Source organism: Prionailurus bengalensis, chromosome E2 (assembly GCF_016509475.1).
Source record: "Prionailurus bengalensis isolate Pbe53 chromosome E2, Fcat_Pben_1.1_paternal_pri, whole genome shotgun sequence".
Lineage (NCBI taxonomy): Eukaryota > Metazoa > Chordata > Mammalia > Carnivora > Felidae > Prionailurus > Prionailurus bengalensis.
The window spans coordinates 55,313,716-55,332,788 of NC_057352.1; the positions used below are offsets into that span (position 1 = coordinate 55,313,716).

At 46.2% G+C, this 19,073-nt stretch overlaps 1 protein-coding gene across 1 annotated transcript in view; it reads left to right on the forward strand.

The window, feature by feature from the left end:
- Window positions 1-19,073, forward strand: part of GAN (gigaxonin) — a 63,400-nt gene that overhangs the window by 28,637 nt on the left and 15,690 nt on the right. Inside the window, exons 3-9 of the mRNA XM_043599749.1 lie at window positions 2,039-2,389; window positions 4,851-5,068; window positions 5,287-5,408; window positions 8,600-8,712; window positions 9,635-9,784; window positions 11,356-11,492; window positions 12,193-12,321. Of these exons, the coding sequence (XP_043455684.1) occupies window positions 2,039-2,389; window positions 4,851-5,068; window positions 5,287-5,408; window positions 8,600-8,712; window positions 9,635-9,784; window positions 11,356-11,492; window positions 12,193-12,321 (1,220 nt within the window). The remainder of the gene's footprint in view (window positions 1-2,038; window positions 2,390-4,850; window positions 5,069-5,286; window positions 5,409-8,599; window positions 8,713-9,634; window positions 9,785-11,355; window positions 11,493-12,192; window positions 12,322-19,073) is intronic.

The following is a 19,073-nucleotide window of genomic DNA, read 5'->3' on the forward strand; positions in this document are numbered from 1 at the left end:
GGAGCTTCGTTGGGCGGTGGGAGTTTATTTTGTAGAAATAAAGAGTTTGAGATTTACTCTAATGGCAGGCACCTGTATTGTATTCATGATTCCTGGCTCCTGTTGCCTCAGTAGGACCAGTATCCCTGCTGTACCCCATTCTTGCCCGTGTCCCTTTGCTCTCTGTGCCCGCTTACATTTCTGGGGGATTTAATGAAGCCCAGCGAAGAAAGTGAGTGATTAGACTTCTTTTCTTTTTCTTCGCCATCGTCGAGCCCCTAATCCCTGATTACGTGGTTTGAAGTGTAGCACGAGGGCTCCTAAGAGTGACCGTAGGTGTGCACCAGGGCTGGCTTATGACAGGAGGAATGTAGCATATCTTACATCTAGTTATGTGAGAATGCATTTTGTCTTGACTCTTTTTGAGAGCTTCTCTCCTGCTCCCTCCCTTATTCCTTCCTCATCTTCTTTTACCTTTCTCGTTTGTAAGAGCCATGTCCTCCATGTTTTCTAAGCATTCTGGACGCACTGCCTACCTTCTCTGAATATACTCATTTGGTCAACCTCGGTGATTGTCATTCCTTTTGAAGGTTTTGGGTTAATTTCATGATGTCCTCCCCTTTTCTTTTCTCTGAACACTCTTCTCTTTCCTCTGAGCGCTAGGTGGGGTGAGCGGGGGGGGGGGGGGGGTTGTGGGCATGTAAGGTTTTGTGTGTGATTGTTAAAAATAAATGAATTTAGGTTAATTTTGGGATGGTCCTTAAAATACCAAAGCGTCACAAAATTGGGAGCATCACAAAACCAGGCTGAGGACCAGCCTCTCATCTCACTTTTAAAATCAGCTCAGCAGCAGCTATAATAAGTTATAAGCCAATAAGAGCATATTCCTTTTCAGGCTTGGATTTGAATCTTGAAACCTTATTTATAGATTGACTTTTGTGTTTTTTGTTCCCAATTTAAATTAATTATGGTTTAAAACCATAGTTGCGGCATAAGTTGTAACAAACTCTTGATTTGACAGTCTAGTCTTAATTGAGATGGAATTTAGTGGTGTCTTCACATGCCTGTATCTGACTGGTGTACCACTAGCCACTGTTTTGTGGCTGAATTGAACACCTCACGTAAAAGGGAAACGTTCCCTTACTTGTGACCTATTCGACACACTTCTTTCCACAGTTGTGTTGCTCGCTTTCTAAGGTGATAGGCAGTCATACATTCTTTTTCTGCGTCTCTGGTACAGAATGTGTAAAATGTTCCTTGTGGTCCTGTAACCTGGAATCCCTCCCTGTCACTTCCGAGGGTGGGGGAAGCATCCCTTCTTTGGGAGAGGAGGATCTGGACTGTTGTGATGGTGGCAGTCTCGTAGAGACTTGTTTCTTTACGTCGCCTCCATGTTGCGTGCAGAAACTGTCAAGTGGGTGGAGGAAGAAGAACCAGAAGATTAAGGAAAAGCGAAATTCATAACGATAAACAAGAAATACTACCTCAGGGATTTCTGCCAGAGAGTACCTTTGAGACCAGAGTGCACGTGTCACACTGAGTGCGATGTTTGGCATTGGGAATGAGGCTCTCGGGCAGCGTGGCCCTCCCCTCGCCAACGGGCTAGAGTGGCGCGTCTGACGTGCCATCTGGCAAAAGACGGAATGTGATACATCTGGAGGCAAGATGTGCCACAGTTTTGGGGCTGGCATTTAAAGAAACCTCCTTCAATTGACCACAGAATGCGGACCTGTCCACTCCCAGCACATAGGCCTGGAAGTGAGCAGGGTGGACGGTTCGCCTGCGGAGGGTTCATGGTGGTTCATGTCGGTAAAGCAAGGGAAGCCCTGGGAAAAGTCAGCCGGCCACGTGCTGCTCATGTTTTGTGAGGGTTCACCGGGTGCCCTCAAACTCCTCTTGACAAAGAAGCCCTAGGCTGGACCGTGTGACGTTGCCAATATTCATTCGATCATCTTTGACCTACAAAAGTGGAGCTTTCGTGTGGTTCAGCCTAATGGGTTAGCGGTTTGGGTTTTCAATCTGTACATTCAAATGTAAAATATTGATGATACTCTTGCAGATCCGGCTGAGCGAAGACACAATCCAAGATGTTGTGCAGGCAGCGGACCTGCTCCTGCTGACGGATCTGAAAACTCTGTGCTGTGAGTTTTTAGAAGGCTGCATTGCCGCAGAGAACTGCATTGGTATCCGCGACTTTGCACTTCATTACTGCCTGCACCACGTCCATTACCTGGCCACGGAGTACCTGGAGACTCATTTCCGAGACGTCAGCAGCACAGAAGAGTTCCTAGAACTCAGTCCACAGAAGCTTAAAGAAGTGATTTCTCTGGAGAAGTTAAATGTTGGCAATGAAAGATACGTGTTTGAAGCAGTGATCCGATGGATAGCACATGATACAGAGCTAAGAAAGGTACCTGTGGGGTATAACATGGTCTAATTTGCCTTCTTACTTACCTATGTCATTCATTTGTTTATTTAATCCACAGAATAGATGTGTTGTCTTTCCTCTTCAGCCTGATGGACTTACAAAGTTGTGATCTAAGAGATGTCTGTGGGGGGCTCCTGGGTGGCTCAGTCAGTTAAGCGTTGGACTTTGGTTCAGGTCATGATCGAACGGTTCGTGAATTCGAGCCCCACATCGGGCTCTCCACTCTCATTGTAGAGCCCACTTCAGATCCTCTGTCTTCCTCTCCGTCTTCCCCTCCCCTGCTCACTCTTGCTCTCTCTCTCTCTCTCTCAAAAATAAGTAAAACATTTAAAAAAATAAAAGGTGTCTGTGGTACATCTTTGCATAGGATCATTGGAGCCATTGTTTTTTCAGACCACACTACAAAAGCTCACGTAACTCGTAATATAGCAATGAAACCTTTAGTACTTGTAAGGAACGTGATCTCTCTTGTACAGTGTTTTTAATAGGAAAATGCACTTCAGGCTTAGGCTGGAGATTATAGAAATTCAGCGTCCCCACTCTTTTGTTCAGCATCCTTCCGTCCACCATTACTGGGCTAACCCGTGCGGGACTCTGACAGAGGCCATGGAGCGAGAGGGGGCACACAGGCTCTGGCAGACGGGTGAGGGGAGGGGGCTCTCCCTGGGTGATGGACACCATTCAGCAGAAGGCAGGAGAGCTCTCTGCCGTCTTCATGGTGATGCAGTTCTAGATGGGATGAGTGTGGGAGCGACAGCTGCAGAGGAAGGGTCTCAGAGAATATCAGGCTTTAGATCCACACTGTTTCTACACTGGGGGCCGGAGGAAATCACAGAGCTTTGAGTCCAATATTTATAGACTCCAGCATCGATTACTGTATGCAAAAAAAGAACTATGTCAGGTTTTAAAGTAGTTTTCAGAATGTATCATTGCATTGTTAATTGTTCTCCGTAACTGTTGACTGAGGTTCTAGTGAAAGTTCTGTAGGGCCGTTGGGGCACCTGGGTGGCTCAGTCAGTGGAGCGTCTGAATCTTGATTTTGGCTCAGGTCATGATCTCACGGTTTGTGGGTTCAAGCCCCGCTCAGGCTCTGGTCTGACAGCGCGGAGCCTGCTTGGAATTCTCTCTCTCTCCCTCTCTCTCTGCCCTTCCCCACTCACGTTCTCTCCCTCTCTTTCTCTCTCTCAAAATAAATTTTAAAAAAACCTTTTAATTCTGTAGGCCCATTTAGAAATGATGGACTACTATATTATAGATAGAAACTCTTACATGGTATGATACAGAAATACACGCTGCTGTATGGTTGTGGTCTCGGTGCGGTAGTTAGCGCTCTCTTTTCCACGTTAGGCAGGTGGATGAGCAAAGGAGATAGGAGCATTCTCAGTTTGCTGTTGCTCGTGGAGACCACCGTCACTAGCTGCCCCTTCCTTTCTTCTTCAAGTGATGAGGTTGCCAGGGAAACAAGAGGCATTTCTTCCTCCTTTGGTTCGAAGACTTACAGACTTCATATCTTAAAGGCTGTTATGTATGACTCAGGATACAGAAGAGTATACTCTAAAACGACTGTTGCCAAATCAAGAAAAACTCTTCATTAAGGAGTTTCGCCTCGTGTGTAGAATGCTGCCGTCAGTTCAAGTTTAATGATCCGTCGTGAAAAGTATACAATTCATACTATACGTGTTAGATATTTTTTAACAATAATAATTGAAGAAACACAGAGTACTCAGGATTCTTCTGAACTTTTGCTTTTCTAGATTTTTCTTGTAATACTTTTTTATTTATTTTTTCATTTTACCATTTATTTATTTTTGAGAGACAGAGTGTGAGTGGGGGAGGAGCAGAGAGAGAGGGAGACACAGAATCTGGAACAGGCTTCAGGCTCTGAGCTGTCAGCACAGAGCCCGATGTGGGGCTCCAACTCATGGACTGCGAGATCATGCCTGAGCTGAAGTCAGACGCTCAACTGACTGAGCCACCCAGGCGTCCCAATCTTGTAATATTAATGTTGGTCCATTTTCGTTGCCTGTTGCACCATATCGAATCAAGCTATTACTGTGTGTAACGTTTCCGTAAATGTGATTGAACTCCCAGCACATCCAGCCGTGTGAAGTAAGGCCACTCCAGCCGAGCTCCAAGGTTTCCCGTTGGTAAGGTGACCCTTCAGGGTGTAAAGAAAGCCGCTTGAAACTTCTCGGTGCTGTATCAGATATAAATCTGAACTGATTATTTTTCAAGTTAAACTTGTATTATTTATTAAGGCCGTGGGAAGTAGAAAGGAAAGGGGCCGGTAAAGCATATTCACGCGGCGCCCGCGCTTGTGACTTGCCCGCCGATGAGCTGTTAATCATTTCAGGTCTCCGTGAGCCAGAAGAGGGATGTTCTAAACACCGTGTCCTACATCCTTCATTGTTTTTCTCCCCATTCCTTCTACCCTGTCACGCAGGTCCACATGAAGGACGTGATGTCAGCGCTCTGGGTTTCAGGGTTAGACTCCAGCTACTTACGGGAACAGATGCTGAACGAACCGTTGGTGCGAGAAATCGTCAAGGAGTGCAGCAACATACCGCTGAGTCAGCCGCAGCAGGGGGAGGCCATGCTGGCGAACTTCAAGCCGCGGGGTTACTCTGAGTGCATTGTGACTGTGGGTGGAGAAGAGAGAGTGTGAGTATTGGACGTGAATCGTTGCAACAGTCGTGTAAGGGGAGAGCTGTTTCCACGCGAGCAGGGATTCATAGTGTTGTTTTTGGTATCTAAGCATCATAGCAATAGAGTTTTAAAAATGTTTGAAGCGTTCTCTAGAGCAATGAAACTAGTCATAGTTATTGTAAGCAGAACTATATAAAGCACTTTAACTGCTAATCAATTATTTATTTCCTTAGTTCCCGGAAACCAACAGCAGCGATGCGATGTATGTGCCCTCTTTATGACCCTAATAGGCAGCTTTGGATTGAACTGGCCCCTTTAAGCATGCCAAGAATTAACCACGGAGTTCTCTCAGCAGGTACCATTCTGTGGTCAATTTTACTTAAACACAAGATCAAGTAATATGTAATTTCAGGGTTGTACAGAATGACGCAAAACCTTGTAGAGATTTAATTTGAATTTTAAGAGATAATTGTATTATCTCTGTGGTGACATCTTCTGTCTAGCTCTAGCCTTCGAGACTCTGTAAGGAGGAGAGTGTCTTCTGTCGGTCTTTATTGCTCCTGAATCTCTCATACCGAGCTATTTTTGAGAATTTTAGTAGAGGAGCATTTTACCTGATGATGTAACTGATGGAAAAGCAGGACTCAGTGACTCTTCCCATCAGTTACCTGTGTGGCCACACCCTGAACACAGAATTCCTTTGAGCCACACCAGCCCCATTTTTGAAATTCATGCCATTCAGAATTATAGTAACTGTATCAAAAGTAAAGCTGTTATGTGAAAGCAGGCATTTCGTGTGAGACTTCAGAAAATATTACTTTCCTTCAAAGGCTTCAAATCACATTACAATAGAAAGTATCTTTCACTGACCTTTGCAAGTTTGAAAACAGCTCCACATCATTCAAAGCCCTCCCTCGAGGTGATGGGAAAGGTTGTACTTGCTGCCTTCTGACCGTTGGCTGCTTTTCTCTGCACCTGGGCCTGCCTGCTTGGGTTCACCCGCCGGTGCCATTTCACTAAATTCTAATTACTGTCAATCGTCTTCCTGGAACCCCTCTTCTTATATAGTCTCTGCTTGCCCGCTACCATTGCTTTCAAGATTTTGAAAGCTGTACCAGATTATAGAGCTGGCTAAAGCTAAACCAGAGGACAGAAGTGGAATCATTTTGTGGGTTCCAAGATTATTGAAGTTAATTGTTAGGAATAAGCAGCGGGAGGCAGCGGTGTAGCCAACAGGATGTGGGTCTGACTTCCCTGTTCTGTCTTCTCAGAATTAGCTTCCTCACATTTTCTTCCCATAGTATGTACATATATTCGTGATTTTCACACACGCACACCCACCACTGTGGTTCCAGTGTCATGGATTTTCCAAGATTTCCTGGAGGGGTTGGTGCTTCAGAAACATTGAACCGTGAGGATGGGGTTGTGTCCAGCTGTAGTGAGTGTGGCTGTGAGGTGACGGAGTGGTTCCTATTCCTGCCCGCACCCTCTCTTTTTTCCTTTAACTGATGGGCTTTTTTTTTTTTTTTTTTTTTTTTTTTTTGTCGTTTACTTTTTTCCCTCTCTTCCAGGTTAGAAGTTATAGTCTTTGTCTATATTCCTTTGAAAGTCATCATAGAAACCATAGCCTGTATTCTTAAGTTATCAAAGCCTAAGTGCATTTCTGCTGTTTTTCATGTTCCACAGTCTTGCAGTATTAAAATAGGACTTTATGAATAAATATTTACATATAAACATGTTTTATTCATCTATGTTTTATATATGTGTCTATGGAGTGTCTGTTTACCGGCCTATCCACCACTTTCTTTGTTTTTCTTTCTTCTTCTTCAGACCTTCCATCTAGGATTATTTTCCTTCTCCCTGAAGTTCATCCTTTTGAATTTCCCTTAATGTGGGTCTACAGGTAGCCAACACTTGGATTTGTTTGTCTAAAAATGTCATTATTTTGACTTCATTCCTAATGGATACTTGTGCTGGGTGTAGAATTTCAGGGCATCTTAACTCTGTGGCTTGGCCTTTCCTCAAATGTGGAAAATTCTTATTCATGTTCATGTCTTTAATTATCACCTCTCTTCCATTGTCCTCTCTCCTCCTGCTTTTTGGAAGTCAGATTAAACATGGCTACTCCTTTTTGCTCTGTCCTCAGCCTCCTGCCATCATTTTGTTTTGTTTTCCATGTTTTTGTCTTTCCATGCGTTGCTCTCTTTGTGATTTCTTTTGATGTACCCTCCATTTAATGAGTTCTCTCTTTAACACTGACAGATCTGCCATTAAACCAACCTACTGGATTTTTTTTGTAATCTAGTTTTTTTTTCATTTTTATTCCTAGAAATTCTCTTTAGATCTTTTTTAAATCTGCCGTGTCACTTCTGTAGTCCCCTTTTCCCAAGAGTTATCTTAAAATTTGTCTTTCGGTTTTCAAACATAGTAAGCTTTGTCATTTTGTTGGCTGATTAGTCCAGTATTTGAAATTTGAAGTCTCTGCAAAGCTGCTTCCTATTGTCTTCTGTTGCCGGTTCTTCTTCATAGTCTGCTTTCTATGTCCTAGTATCTTTGGGTGGGTGCTGATCATTTTATTAAAAAGTGTTCATAGGAATAACTTAGTGCTCTAGAATCTTAGAATATCCTAATCTAAAGATTAGCTAAAGGTACTTTCTTCCTCACAAGTTTTACGTTTGTTTCTTCCAGTTGCCTGTAAACACTACAAATTTGGAATTACTGGAAACCAGATGCAAACCCTGAGGTCTTCCAGACAAGCAAGGAGATTTAAATCTGGGTTCTGGTTCTGGTTGAACTTGGGAGAGGCTCCCCTGCCAGAAGCCACACTTTCTATGGGCATGGGGTTTTGATTTCTGTCTTTTTCATGCCCTCAAAGCCTTACAGGATAGGTTGGAAATTTCCCAGATTGGTAAATGCCCTCAGAGCAAAATGGTTTCCATGGTTGGTAACCTCTCCAGCTCCCACTTTATCTCAAGCTTTGCCATACTGTCCTGTTGGCTTCTTCTCTTTTCAGAAGATTATTTCATTTCAAAACTGTTTGGTCTAGGAGGTTAGCTGCGTTGCACAAGAATTGGTATAAATAACCGGATCCACCATTACCTGAAACAGGAAGTTGAACAGTGACTCTTAGATCCTGTCTTGAATACAAAGTGCTCACGGTGCCCTGGATCTGAGTGCTCCTGGGTCTTGAACGAGCGGACGTGGGCTGTAGATGAGAAGCCGTTTGAGAGTCACAGAGGGGAAATAGAATTGATGCAGCTGCCCAGTGTCTGCATGGGCGGTGTCAGTCTTGGTTGTATGCTGTAGGGCAGTGGGAACGCACTCGGGTGCTGAGGGAGCTACAATAGTCATAGTGACTCTCAGATGTGATTAGGCTCCCTCACGAAGGATCCAGTGAATTGTGATCAAGACCTCACACCCACTGCTGTTGTACTTAGAGAAGTTGTCTCCACATACTGTCTCTACAGCTGGGGCATTTATATTCGGCAGGAGGGGGGTGGAGACCAAAGTTTCAACTTCCTTGTGTGTCTCATTTGATTTTTGCAGAGGGATTCTTGTTTGTATTTGGGGGCCAAGATGAAAATAAGCAGACCCTGAGCTCAGGAGAAAAATACGACCCAGATGCAAATACGTGGACTGCATTGCCGCCAATGAATGAGGTAAAAAGCTTTTTCATTTGCTTTGATAGGGTGTCTTTCTTCCCTTTAGCGCTTTTGTTTTGCATTTGCAGAGATGTTAGAGGAGAAGCAGGGAGCCTGCCACACGCCCCCCACCCCCACTATGCTAGTGCCCACCTTCCCGCTCCTCCCTGTGCCTTTCTCCAGCCTACGCACGCTCTTGCTTTGGGACCTTTCCCAGATGCCCTTGCACCTCGCTCCTTGTTTCCCACAGTGTCCGCACAGCACTCTCCAGGAGGCCTTCCGTCGGCCCCTCAGCTCCCACCACACTTCCTGTTTTCTTTCTCTTCGTGAGGCACAGCACCTTCTCACGTGCTGGGCATTTTTAGTGTTCACACGAACTCCTTGGTGGCCGGGGATTTTGTCTGTGTTCTGAGGGCTCTATCTTGAGTGCTGCGACGATGCCGGGCGCAGCGGGGACAGCGGGGACGCTAAGGAAGTATTTGCTGGCAAACGAGTGTGAGCTACCTCAGGCCTCTGTCATTCCAGATGGCCTTAGCGTGAGCCTGGCCTCCCCGTGCCTCTCCCAGCCTCAGGCAGCGCTGTTGCTGTGGCTCTTACTTGGCTTTCACACCAACCTGGAAACACTTAACTAAACACAGATAATTTTATTGACCCAGAAGGTACTATTGTTGTGAGCCATGACGAGTGAGAAATAATGATTCTGCCAGTGAATTTATCCCATGGGTGATTCCCTTATTCGGAATCGCTCCGGGATGGGGGTTCTTTGTCTGTTGTGGCAGAAGGGTGAGCTGCCAGCGAAATCACAAATATCTGAGAGAGAAGGCTTTGAGCCTGGAATTCTGGAATATCATGGTATCTGTAATTTGTAATAGCGTGTGGCTACCTGCTTTCAGTCTGGCAGTTGGCCTTCCGTGTGCAGAGACCTTTGCTGTCTTTTCAGCCGCGGCATAATTTTGGAATTGTGGAGATAGATGGAATGCTGTACATTTTAGGAGGAGAAGACGGTGAGAAAGAGCTGATCTCCATGGAGTGCTACGACATTTATTCTAAAACCTGGACAAAGCAACCTGACCTGACCATGGTTAGAAAGGTGAGAACCACGTCTTGGGATTACGCGTTGGGTTTTAAAGTTAACGTTGGCTCGTTTCCCACACACGCCCTTTAGTAGGATCAGCAGCGTTAGAAGAATGAGTGTCGCGAACTTCTGTCGCTGTCGGTGGCTCGCCTCTGTTACCGGCCGTCCGCCAGGATAGCGTGTGAGTGCTCACCCCGATGGTGGGCCCTGCGGTGTCCACACCCGTGCTTGCCAGATGTGTCCGGAGGGCGCTGTCCTAGGAAGCGAGCAGGTCTTCCAGACCTGTTTTCTCAATCATTGTTCAGGCCTGAGGAGACGCAGTCTGCAGGCAAGAAGCGCCGTTGCATACTGAGTAGAGTGAAGACACGGCCCCCGTTCCCTGGTGTGGGACGGAGGGGCTCTTGATCACGCCAGACCTTCGGGCAGTCCCGTGGGTATTTACAGCTCAAGTGCTGGGTTCCCACTATCGGTGCCTGCTCACTTCGGAGCGGGAGCTAAGTGACATCCATTCAAGATGGAATCTAAATCTTGGAATCTTCGAAGAGTGGTGGAAGAATGGAGAGCCTGGAAAGCCCCCTTAACAACTAGGCTTCGGGCGCCCGGGTGGTTCAGGTGGCTCAGTCTGTTAAGTGTCCGGCTCTTGATTTCGGCTCAGGTCATGGTCGCGTGGTTTGTGAGATCAAGCCCCGCATCAGGCTCTGCATGGACAGTGCGGAGCCTGCTTGGGATTCTTTCTCTCTCTGCCTCTCCTGTACTTATGTGCTCTCTCTCTCTCTCTCCCTTCCTCTCTCTCTCTCTCTCTCTCTCTCAATAAGAAAATAAATAAATAAACTTCAAAAACTTAGGGTATTTGGGGGCGCCTGGGTGGTGCAGTCGGTTAAGCGTCCGACTTCAGCCAGGTCACGATCTCGCGGTCCGTGAGTTCGAGCCCTGCGTCGGGCTCTGGGCTGATGGCTCAGAGCCTGGAGCCTGTTTCCGATTCTGTGTCTCCCTCTCTCTCTGCCCCTCCCCCATTCATGCTCTGTCTCTCTCTGTCCCAAAAATAAATAAAAAACGTTGAAAAAAAAAAAAAAAACTTAGGGTATTTGTATATCTCAGTGTAATAGTATTAGATGGAGTTTAACAAACAATATGTGTGCTTCCTCTTCTTCTCGTTTTTAAAATCCTGTGTTTGTCAGGTTGGAAAACACCATAGTTTGACTATTAAAAATCAGATCCTTGGGGCGCCTGGGTGGCTCAGTTGGTTAAGCGGCCGACTTTGGCTCAGGTCATGATCTCGCGGTCCATGAGTTCAAGCCCCGCGTCGGGCTCTGTGCTGACAGCTCAGAAGCTCAGAGCCTGGAGCCTGTTTCGGATTCTGTGTCTCCCTCTCTCTGACCCTCCCCCGTTCATGCTCTGTCTCTGTCTCAAAGATAAATAAACGTTAAAAAAAAAAAAATCAGCTTGTCTTTAAAAAAATAAAAATAAAAAAAAAATAAAAATCAGATCCTTTCACAGATACCCTTGGGTACCCTCTAGACTAAAGGTAGCCTTTGTCTAACTTGAATAATCAGTCTTGCCTCCCCTCTGTTGCTTTCTCCTTTCAGATTGGCTGCTATGCAGCTATGAAAAAGAAAATCTATGCCATGGGCGGAGGATCATATGGAAAACTCTTCGAATCTGTGGAATGTTACGACCCAAGGACCCAGCAGTGGACTGCTATTTGTCCGCTAAAAGAGAGAAGGTAGGAGAGCATGGACGTGGACTTTGTAGATCCCCCCTTTCTTTCAAATGAACCTTTGTCTTGACTTGGCATTTGGTTTCCCTAAAAGTAAATGAGGGGCACCTGGGTGGCTCAGTCAGTTAAGCGTCTGATATCCGCTCAGGTCATGATCTTATGGTTCATGAGTTTCAGCCCCACGTCAGGCTCTGCGGTGGCCGTGCGGAGCCTGCTTCGGATCCTGTCTCCGTCTCTCTCTGCCTCTCCCCTCCCCCGCCCACTCTCTCTGTCTCTGTCTCTCTCTCTCAAAAATAAATAAAGGGGGAGGGGAAGGGAGGGAAGTTACAGAGAGGGAAGGAGGCAAACCATAAGAGACTCTTAAGGCCTGAGAATAAACTAAGGGTAGATGGGGGTTGGGGGAGAGGGGAAAGTGGGTGATGGGCAATGAGGAGGGCACCTGTTGGGATGAGCACTGGGTGTTGTATGGAAACCAATTTGACAATAAATTTCATATTAAATAAATAAATAAATAAATAAATAAATAAATAAATAGATTTTTAAAAAAGTAAATGAAGAATCCATTTCCTAAAAAGGAAGACCCACATATTCATGAAACCCTGTATGTCATGGGGTTACAACAAACATAAGAGGAGTTAGGGAATCAATCCATTTACAACCATGGGTTGTAAATCCAATAGCTGATATGCTCTGTGTGGTCTTTCAGATTTGGAGCTGTGGCCTGTGGAGTTGCCATGGAACTGTATGTTTTTGGGGGAGTCAGAAGTCGTGAAGACATCCAGGGCAGTGAGATGGTCACTTGCAAGTCTGAATTCTACCACGATGAGTTTAAAAGGTAATTATGAGCGGTTTCACGTAACTTCTGCAACTTTTCCTTTACGCTTTCAAAGTCATGTCTTAGATTTGTTTAGTTTGGTTTTCAAGTTACTTTACTGAATTATCTCATCCGTTTAGGACATATGCCTAATGCCCACTAGATATTTAGTCTGACTTCAGAAGTATTTCTAACCTAAAACCATTGAAAAGTGTTTCCGAAATCTGTATCAGACCTCGATCCTTGGTTACTTAAAATCATTTTTGGCTATAAAAAAAAGCTATAGCTTTTAAAGTTTAAACTCGTTAACCTAGCATGTATGACTTAGCATGATACGGCCTTTGTCTATTCTCTCTGCTAGTCTTCCACACAGATGCTTTGCTTGAGTCCTGCCGAGGAGCATTTTCCCCCCAAACACGTTATGATGATCTCAGCTCTGTGCTGTTGTACTATTCCTTTTGGCTAAAATTTCCCTTCCAATATTTATCCAATTAATATGGCCTTTTCCGAGACTGTGCTTGATGGTCTGCTGCTCGGAGAAAGCCTTCTCACACCTCCCGGTCTGATTTAGGTTCCTCAGTCTGTGATGCCGGGACATTCAATTCATGTCTCGTGGATTGCAGTCGTTAACCCTAAGGTTCTTAGGGGCAAGATTCAGCTGGCCAGCTCTGGATCTTAGCTTCAGCAGCACACCTTACCTGTGTCAGCTGCTCAATGGAAGGTTGGTTCTGTGGATGGAAGTGGGGTGTCAGTCTTCAAGCGTCTGATAGGTTGCCATAACTGTCTTGTAGAGTGGGCACCCTCCCACCCGCCCCCTCCCCTTCTCGCCTCTCACACATCTTACTGTGATAGCCACTAAACAGGACTATTCCCTTCAAATCCTAGAGGTCATGGGAAAATTCGTCTTGTTACGGGATTTCAACCGTGTTACCAGAAGGGGGTGCTATCATGCAGCGTTTAATTTCTTACTGTTTTAGATTAGGGCAAACAAGGTGCAGTTTCCAAGACTTTAGAGATAGAAATAAATGTCACCTAACTTTTAACGTATTTTATATTCAGGATATTTGCATAGCCTTTTCCCCTCCTTCAATTATAGGAATAGACAGTGTTAGGAAAATTTATTAGACAAAGTTTGAGAGCAACTGAGAGAATGTCTGCTGTGGGGTTAAGGTGGGGGGTGGGGGGGCAGAATTTCAAAGACTTTCTACATTTCTCTTGATACATTACTGTGAGGGCCAACTGTCCAAGATATAAAGTACTGTGTTAATTCCTGCCTGACTGAATCTTGAGACCGTCTGCTCAACTTGACTTACAAGCACTGGTCAGTGCGTTTGATTTCTGGTAAAATACTGACACGCACCTTTTTCGTGATGACCGAGTTACTATTTAGGCAGCGTGAGCTATAGGATGCCGCTTGTCTGCTGGAGTAATTAAGGCCACTGATGCCTCACTCTTCCCTGTCCCTGTTGGTTTATAGGACTTAAATCTGGCTACACAGTTTCTCAGTCTGTCCTTGATATGCTATAAATCACTAGAACCTTTATATTTCTTCCAGGCTGTTTCATATTTATAGTTGATAAGCTTGAATGTAAGTGTATTACTTGCTTTCAGTTTGTAAGTATTAGACACGAGAGTATGGCTCCTTCCTTGCTAGTTAAAAGCACTTCCAAATAAATTCAGGGATTGTTAGTTTCCTTCTATCTAAGCTGTCCAATGTTAGTTTTTTTGTTTTCTAATGTTTATTTACTTATTTTGAGAGAGAGACAGAGAGCATGCGTGTACAAGCAGAGGAGGGACACAGAGAGAGGGAGAGAGAGAATCCCAAGCAGGGATTCTGTCACCGTAGAACCCAACACAGGGCTCAAACTCACAAACTGTAAGATCATGACCTGAGGGGAAATCGAGAGTCAAGATGCTTAACTGACTGAGCCACCCAGGCACCCCTGTCCATTGTTAGTTTTTAAAGTAAGCTCAAGGCCCCATGTGGTGCTTGAACTCAAGACCCCGAGATCAAGAATCAATGCTCTACCCACCGAGCCAGCCAGGCGCCCGCCAGTGTTCATTTTTAAATAATAGAATGAGGAAAGCTGAATTTCTCTTGTCAGTATGACATCTACGATTCTTACTTGTTTAGGTGACACTAGATATATACATAACACTAAGTGCCGTGGATTAATTCATTCATAACTCATTCGGTCTTCAAAAAGCAACCCTCTGAGTATCGGTGCTCCTTTTCTTCCAATTTTACACCGAAGCACAGAGAGGTTACGTAATGTGCCCGAAGACACACAGGTCTCACAAGTGGTGGGGCTGGAATTTGAACTCACGCACTCTGGCCGCACAGTCACCTTTCCAGCCACCACACCGTATGGCCTTAAAACACAGGCTTTCCCGTAAATCTCTACAGGAAGAAAGTTACATATAGCAGTAGTTTATTTCTCAACAGAGCAGATGTTTCCAAGTATGTTATATTTGCATACCATGGAAACTGTTGCCAGATGAGCAATCTGCGTTAGATTGGAGAACATTTATTGTTTTTAAGTAATCTCTTGTCTTTCCTGTCTTTGTTCCCTATTTTTAGGTTAAAACTTTCCTGGAAAAATGCCATATCGTATTTTCTGTGTTTCTGACTAAAAACAAAACTGTTTGAAGGAGAGCAAAGAAATTGCCCTAACTCATGCCACATCGTAGTAGCCACTTCGTGAATCCAGAATGACAGGCATCCCCTACTATTGCGCCCAGTGTCACGGCTCCCTCACTAGTCCTGCCACCCTCCCAGTTATCCACACCCAAAAAAGCTCATCTTCGATTCTGTCTTGTGCTTCACATCTCATCTGTCGCCCAGTCTTGTCCCCTTTTTTTAGACTCTGGCATATTTTCCACATCACCCGCCTTCATTTCTCTGCTCCCGCCCCACTGTGTCCGTGCCGTCCTGTGTGCAGCATCATTAGCCTTCTAACCAGGTTTCCTGTACTTGTTCCCTATTTGTGTTTTTGAAAGATGTACCGGACTTTGGTCGTTGCACTCTCCCGCTGGAAATTCTTGGTATTTCCCCACTGCTTAGCGAACAGAGATGGTAGTGTGTTCCCCCCTGCTGGGGTTCCCCGCTCTCTGAGGTTAAGAGAAATGCTCAGCCTTTTCCAGTCTCTTCCTTCCATGTCCTGCACTCCAGCCCCCTTCTTTACGCATCCCGTGTTTGACGGCCTCCCCACGTGCGTTCAGCCCGGATGCCCCCCTTTGGTTTCTATAGACCAGTCATGGTGACTGTTGAAGTCAAGGCCTGTCGGTTTCATGTTTTGATCCCCGAACGTGTAGTTGAGCAGACTTACTTGTCAGCCGGTGGAATCCCGTGTTGGTTCTCTGACCCGCGGGGTCGGGGGCCATTGTGGTAAGAAGGGCTAAGGGAAGTCTGCTGTAACTTTCCTTCCCTATCACGACGGAAGACCGGAAGCAGTTCTGCCCCCTTGAGTAATTGACAGAAATTGGTTCCGCCATCAAAGACTTGAAAATGCAAGAGTGGGGCTACCTCTCACGTCCCCACTTAATTCGCCTAAAAGGTAGAAAAGGGAGGTGGATTTTGGACAACAGCCGTGTGCTTTCATAAACATAATCAGATGGTTACACGGATCACAGACTTAGTCCCAGAGGTAGTGTCTTTATGCGGATGTTGTGTCCTTATGCAACGCGGTCCCCGGCCTTGGTATGCTGCTGTTGACCTAGCTCCTGCTTTTTCTTCATACCGATATGCAAGGACTCCCGGAAGCAGTTTGCCTGGCAGGGCCAGTGGTACTCCTGCACTGCCTGGCCTCAGAGCCACGTCAGCCCTGCTGTCTGCCCTCTGTTAGTCCGGGGGAACTTTGATCATCTTGGTGTTCCATTAAGACATCCTATCGGCTCTCTCTGTCCCAAAAATAAATAAACGTTGAAAAAAAATTTTTTTTTAAAAAAGACATCCTATCGGTCTGCCCCTTGGCGTTATGCTGTTTGAATCTCATGGTTAGGAAGTAGCCTTTGTAAGACACCGGGAGATGAACCGCACTCCTGACCAGATCTGTTTCAGCCGTGGCCCAGTCAAGGGGCAGAAACCACACCAGTCATCTGAACAGGGAAGACGTAATTCACACGATCACTCACTAGGAAGAGGTGGTTAACTGCCGATGGGTGAAAGAGAGCTCTGAGGAGTGCAGAAATAGCTAATTTGGGCAGTGCAGCCACCACTACCTTTAGGGCTGAGGGAAGTACCCTAAGAAGGAGCATGTTGGGAAGAGAGAGGCCTCCCCACCCTGCAAGGGTGCGCCATGGCCACCGCGTGCAGGACGCCGGGGAGCTGGGGGCAGAGCTGGTGTGCAGGAAGCGGCCTGCTGGGTGGCAGAGGACCTTGCTGAGGGCAAGCACCTCTGGGCCTCCTGCCTGCAGCCCGAGGGAGGAAGGAAAGAGGCACACCAAGCCCGGGAAAGAAGCCCTTTCCCCTACCTGGCCTCGCGGTCCCCTCTGGCGCCCCCTATTGGCAAAGCCTAACACGGAGTTCATCTTTTCAAGGCCCTTCATTTTCTCCACTGTGTTTTGCTCTCATCTCATGTACTGTTTCCTTCTTTTGACTTACTTTGGGTTTTGCTCTTCCCTTGCCAGATTCTTCAGGTAGAATTTTACATTTCTTCCTTTCTTTGCCGAAATCTCCTATCTTCTCGGAAGCGTGTTTCTCTTTCTCTCTCGAGCGTGGTTACTCTGGCCACGTTCAAGTCCCCACCTGATAGATCATCCCGGCACCCCGGGCACGTCAGAGTTGGTGTCTGTTTATGGTTTGTTCCCTTGAGAATGGGTCCTCCTTTCTCTGGCTCTTCGTCGGTTGAGTAATTCTGGGCTGCGTCCCGGACATTGTGAATGGTACATTGTCGGGGCCCCGAGGTCCTTTCTGGTGCTGTCAGAGCATTGCACTGACAGTTTTAGCAGCCATGCACCTGGTGGGATTCTTTGGAGGCTGTAACTCCTGCTGCACACAGCCGCTCGAGCCCGTCTTCAGTTCCAGAGGCCCACCTCAGGTTCAAGTTCTCACGGTTCCGGGCTCACGGACTCAAGGCTGCCTTTGGCCCACACTACCAGACCACTGGCAGGCTGCCTCCCTGGGGTTGTGTGCTCGACTCTCACCTTCTTTCCCCAAATCTGCCTGCTTTGGCTTAGTCTCCAGAGCCGTCGGGCAGTGGTCTTTGGTCTCTTGCCCGGAGTTTATGGCACCTGCTTTCTCCCAGGGGGATCAGCTTGTTAAGAGCTTCCTTCTCCCTCCTGGAAGCAGAACCTCACTAAAGCTCCCTCTGTCTTTCTCCTCTCCAGTTGATCGCCCGTCCCTCTCCCCTCTTCACTGTCCCTCCTCCCCCGACCTTCCCTCCTGTCCTGCTCTCTCTAAAGCTCACTGCCACAAGCCAGGCTATATTCTGAAGTCTCCTTCACAGGGGACATTGCTCATTCTAAGTTAGCAGAGGACCGTCCTTGCAGCCTCAAGTCCTCATAAGACCGTGTTTGAAAACATTGTAACTAAAGGCATACCACTGCCCTGTCTGTTACAAAAATGACTATCACTCTGGGATGGCCGCTAGGTGCTGGCCGCTGTGCAAAGCACTTTACGCTGGCCACTTGAGCTCATGCCCACAGGTCATTTGATGTCAGTGGGGGTGTTTGGTCTCTGCATTTGACACATGACAGCTAAATTGTCCAAGGTCGACGAGGTGCTAGATGGCAGAGAAAGAAAGGCAAAACCGTATGCCTTTTATTCCTATTTTGTTTTTTTTTTAATGTGTCTTTTTGGGGGGAAAGGGGCAGAGAGAGAGGGAGACAGAGGATCCAAAGCAGCCTCCCTGCTGCCAGCGCCGAGCCTGATGCAAGGCTCCAACCCACGAACTGTGAGATCATGACCTGAACTGAAGTCAGACGCGTAACCGACTGAGCCACCCAGGTGCCCGTTTTATATCCGTTTTACAAGCAGCAAGTAAATACATGATGCACTTAAGTTTTTGTATCAGTTTTATTTCAACTGAAGCCTCCGCATTATATGAAATAAATCACCTAGGATTATTTGTCTGGAACCCAGGAACTCTGAGTCATTGATCTGCTTTGGACCAAATTTGGTAGATCATCTACATAGACCGGTTGCCTCAGCTTTGTTTAATTATTCCAGGGAGGAATAATGTGAGATTCTCAACTCTACAAATTTATGCCAAAATATTGTTGTGTTCTGATGTGCTTTTCAGTAAATAATCTAGTCACAGATGTTCAGTCAACAGTGCCGGTTACCCTCGTGCGGATACACATGGCCCCGTCATGGATTCGCCTGGAGGGGTTGTGTGCCTCCCCACTGGCCTTGGTCCTGGATGTAGGGTGCAGCTGGAGACAAGGCCTGGGGACACTCACTGGCTTCATTTGATTCAGAACCTGGGAAGAATTGAAATGTCAGGGCTTCACTATTGATGTTTATCCCTGAAGACATAAGATGTGAATAAGCCAGTTACTGTAGTCGGACGTTTTCAGACACTTTCTTTCAAAGGCCTGTTCAGGTCCCCATTTTGACTTTTCAGGGAGAGCTCTTGGATGTTTCCATTTCCCTATTTCCTAGAGACATTTTGGGAGCAGGGACCAAACCATTCCTAGTCCCAGCAAACTGCTGGGTACCAGTCACCATTCAGATGTAAGATGAATCAAATGTTGCACGAAGGGCTTAAGACTCTGGCAGCCTTACATTAGCCTTGCTTTGCAGTGGTTATATGATCTCGGAAGGTCCGTGC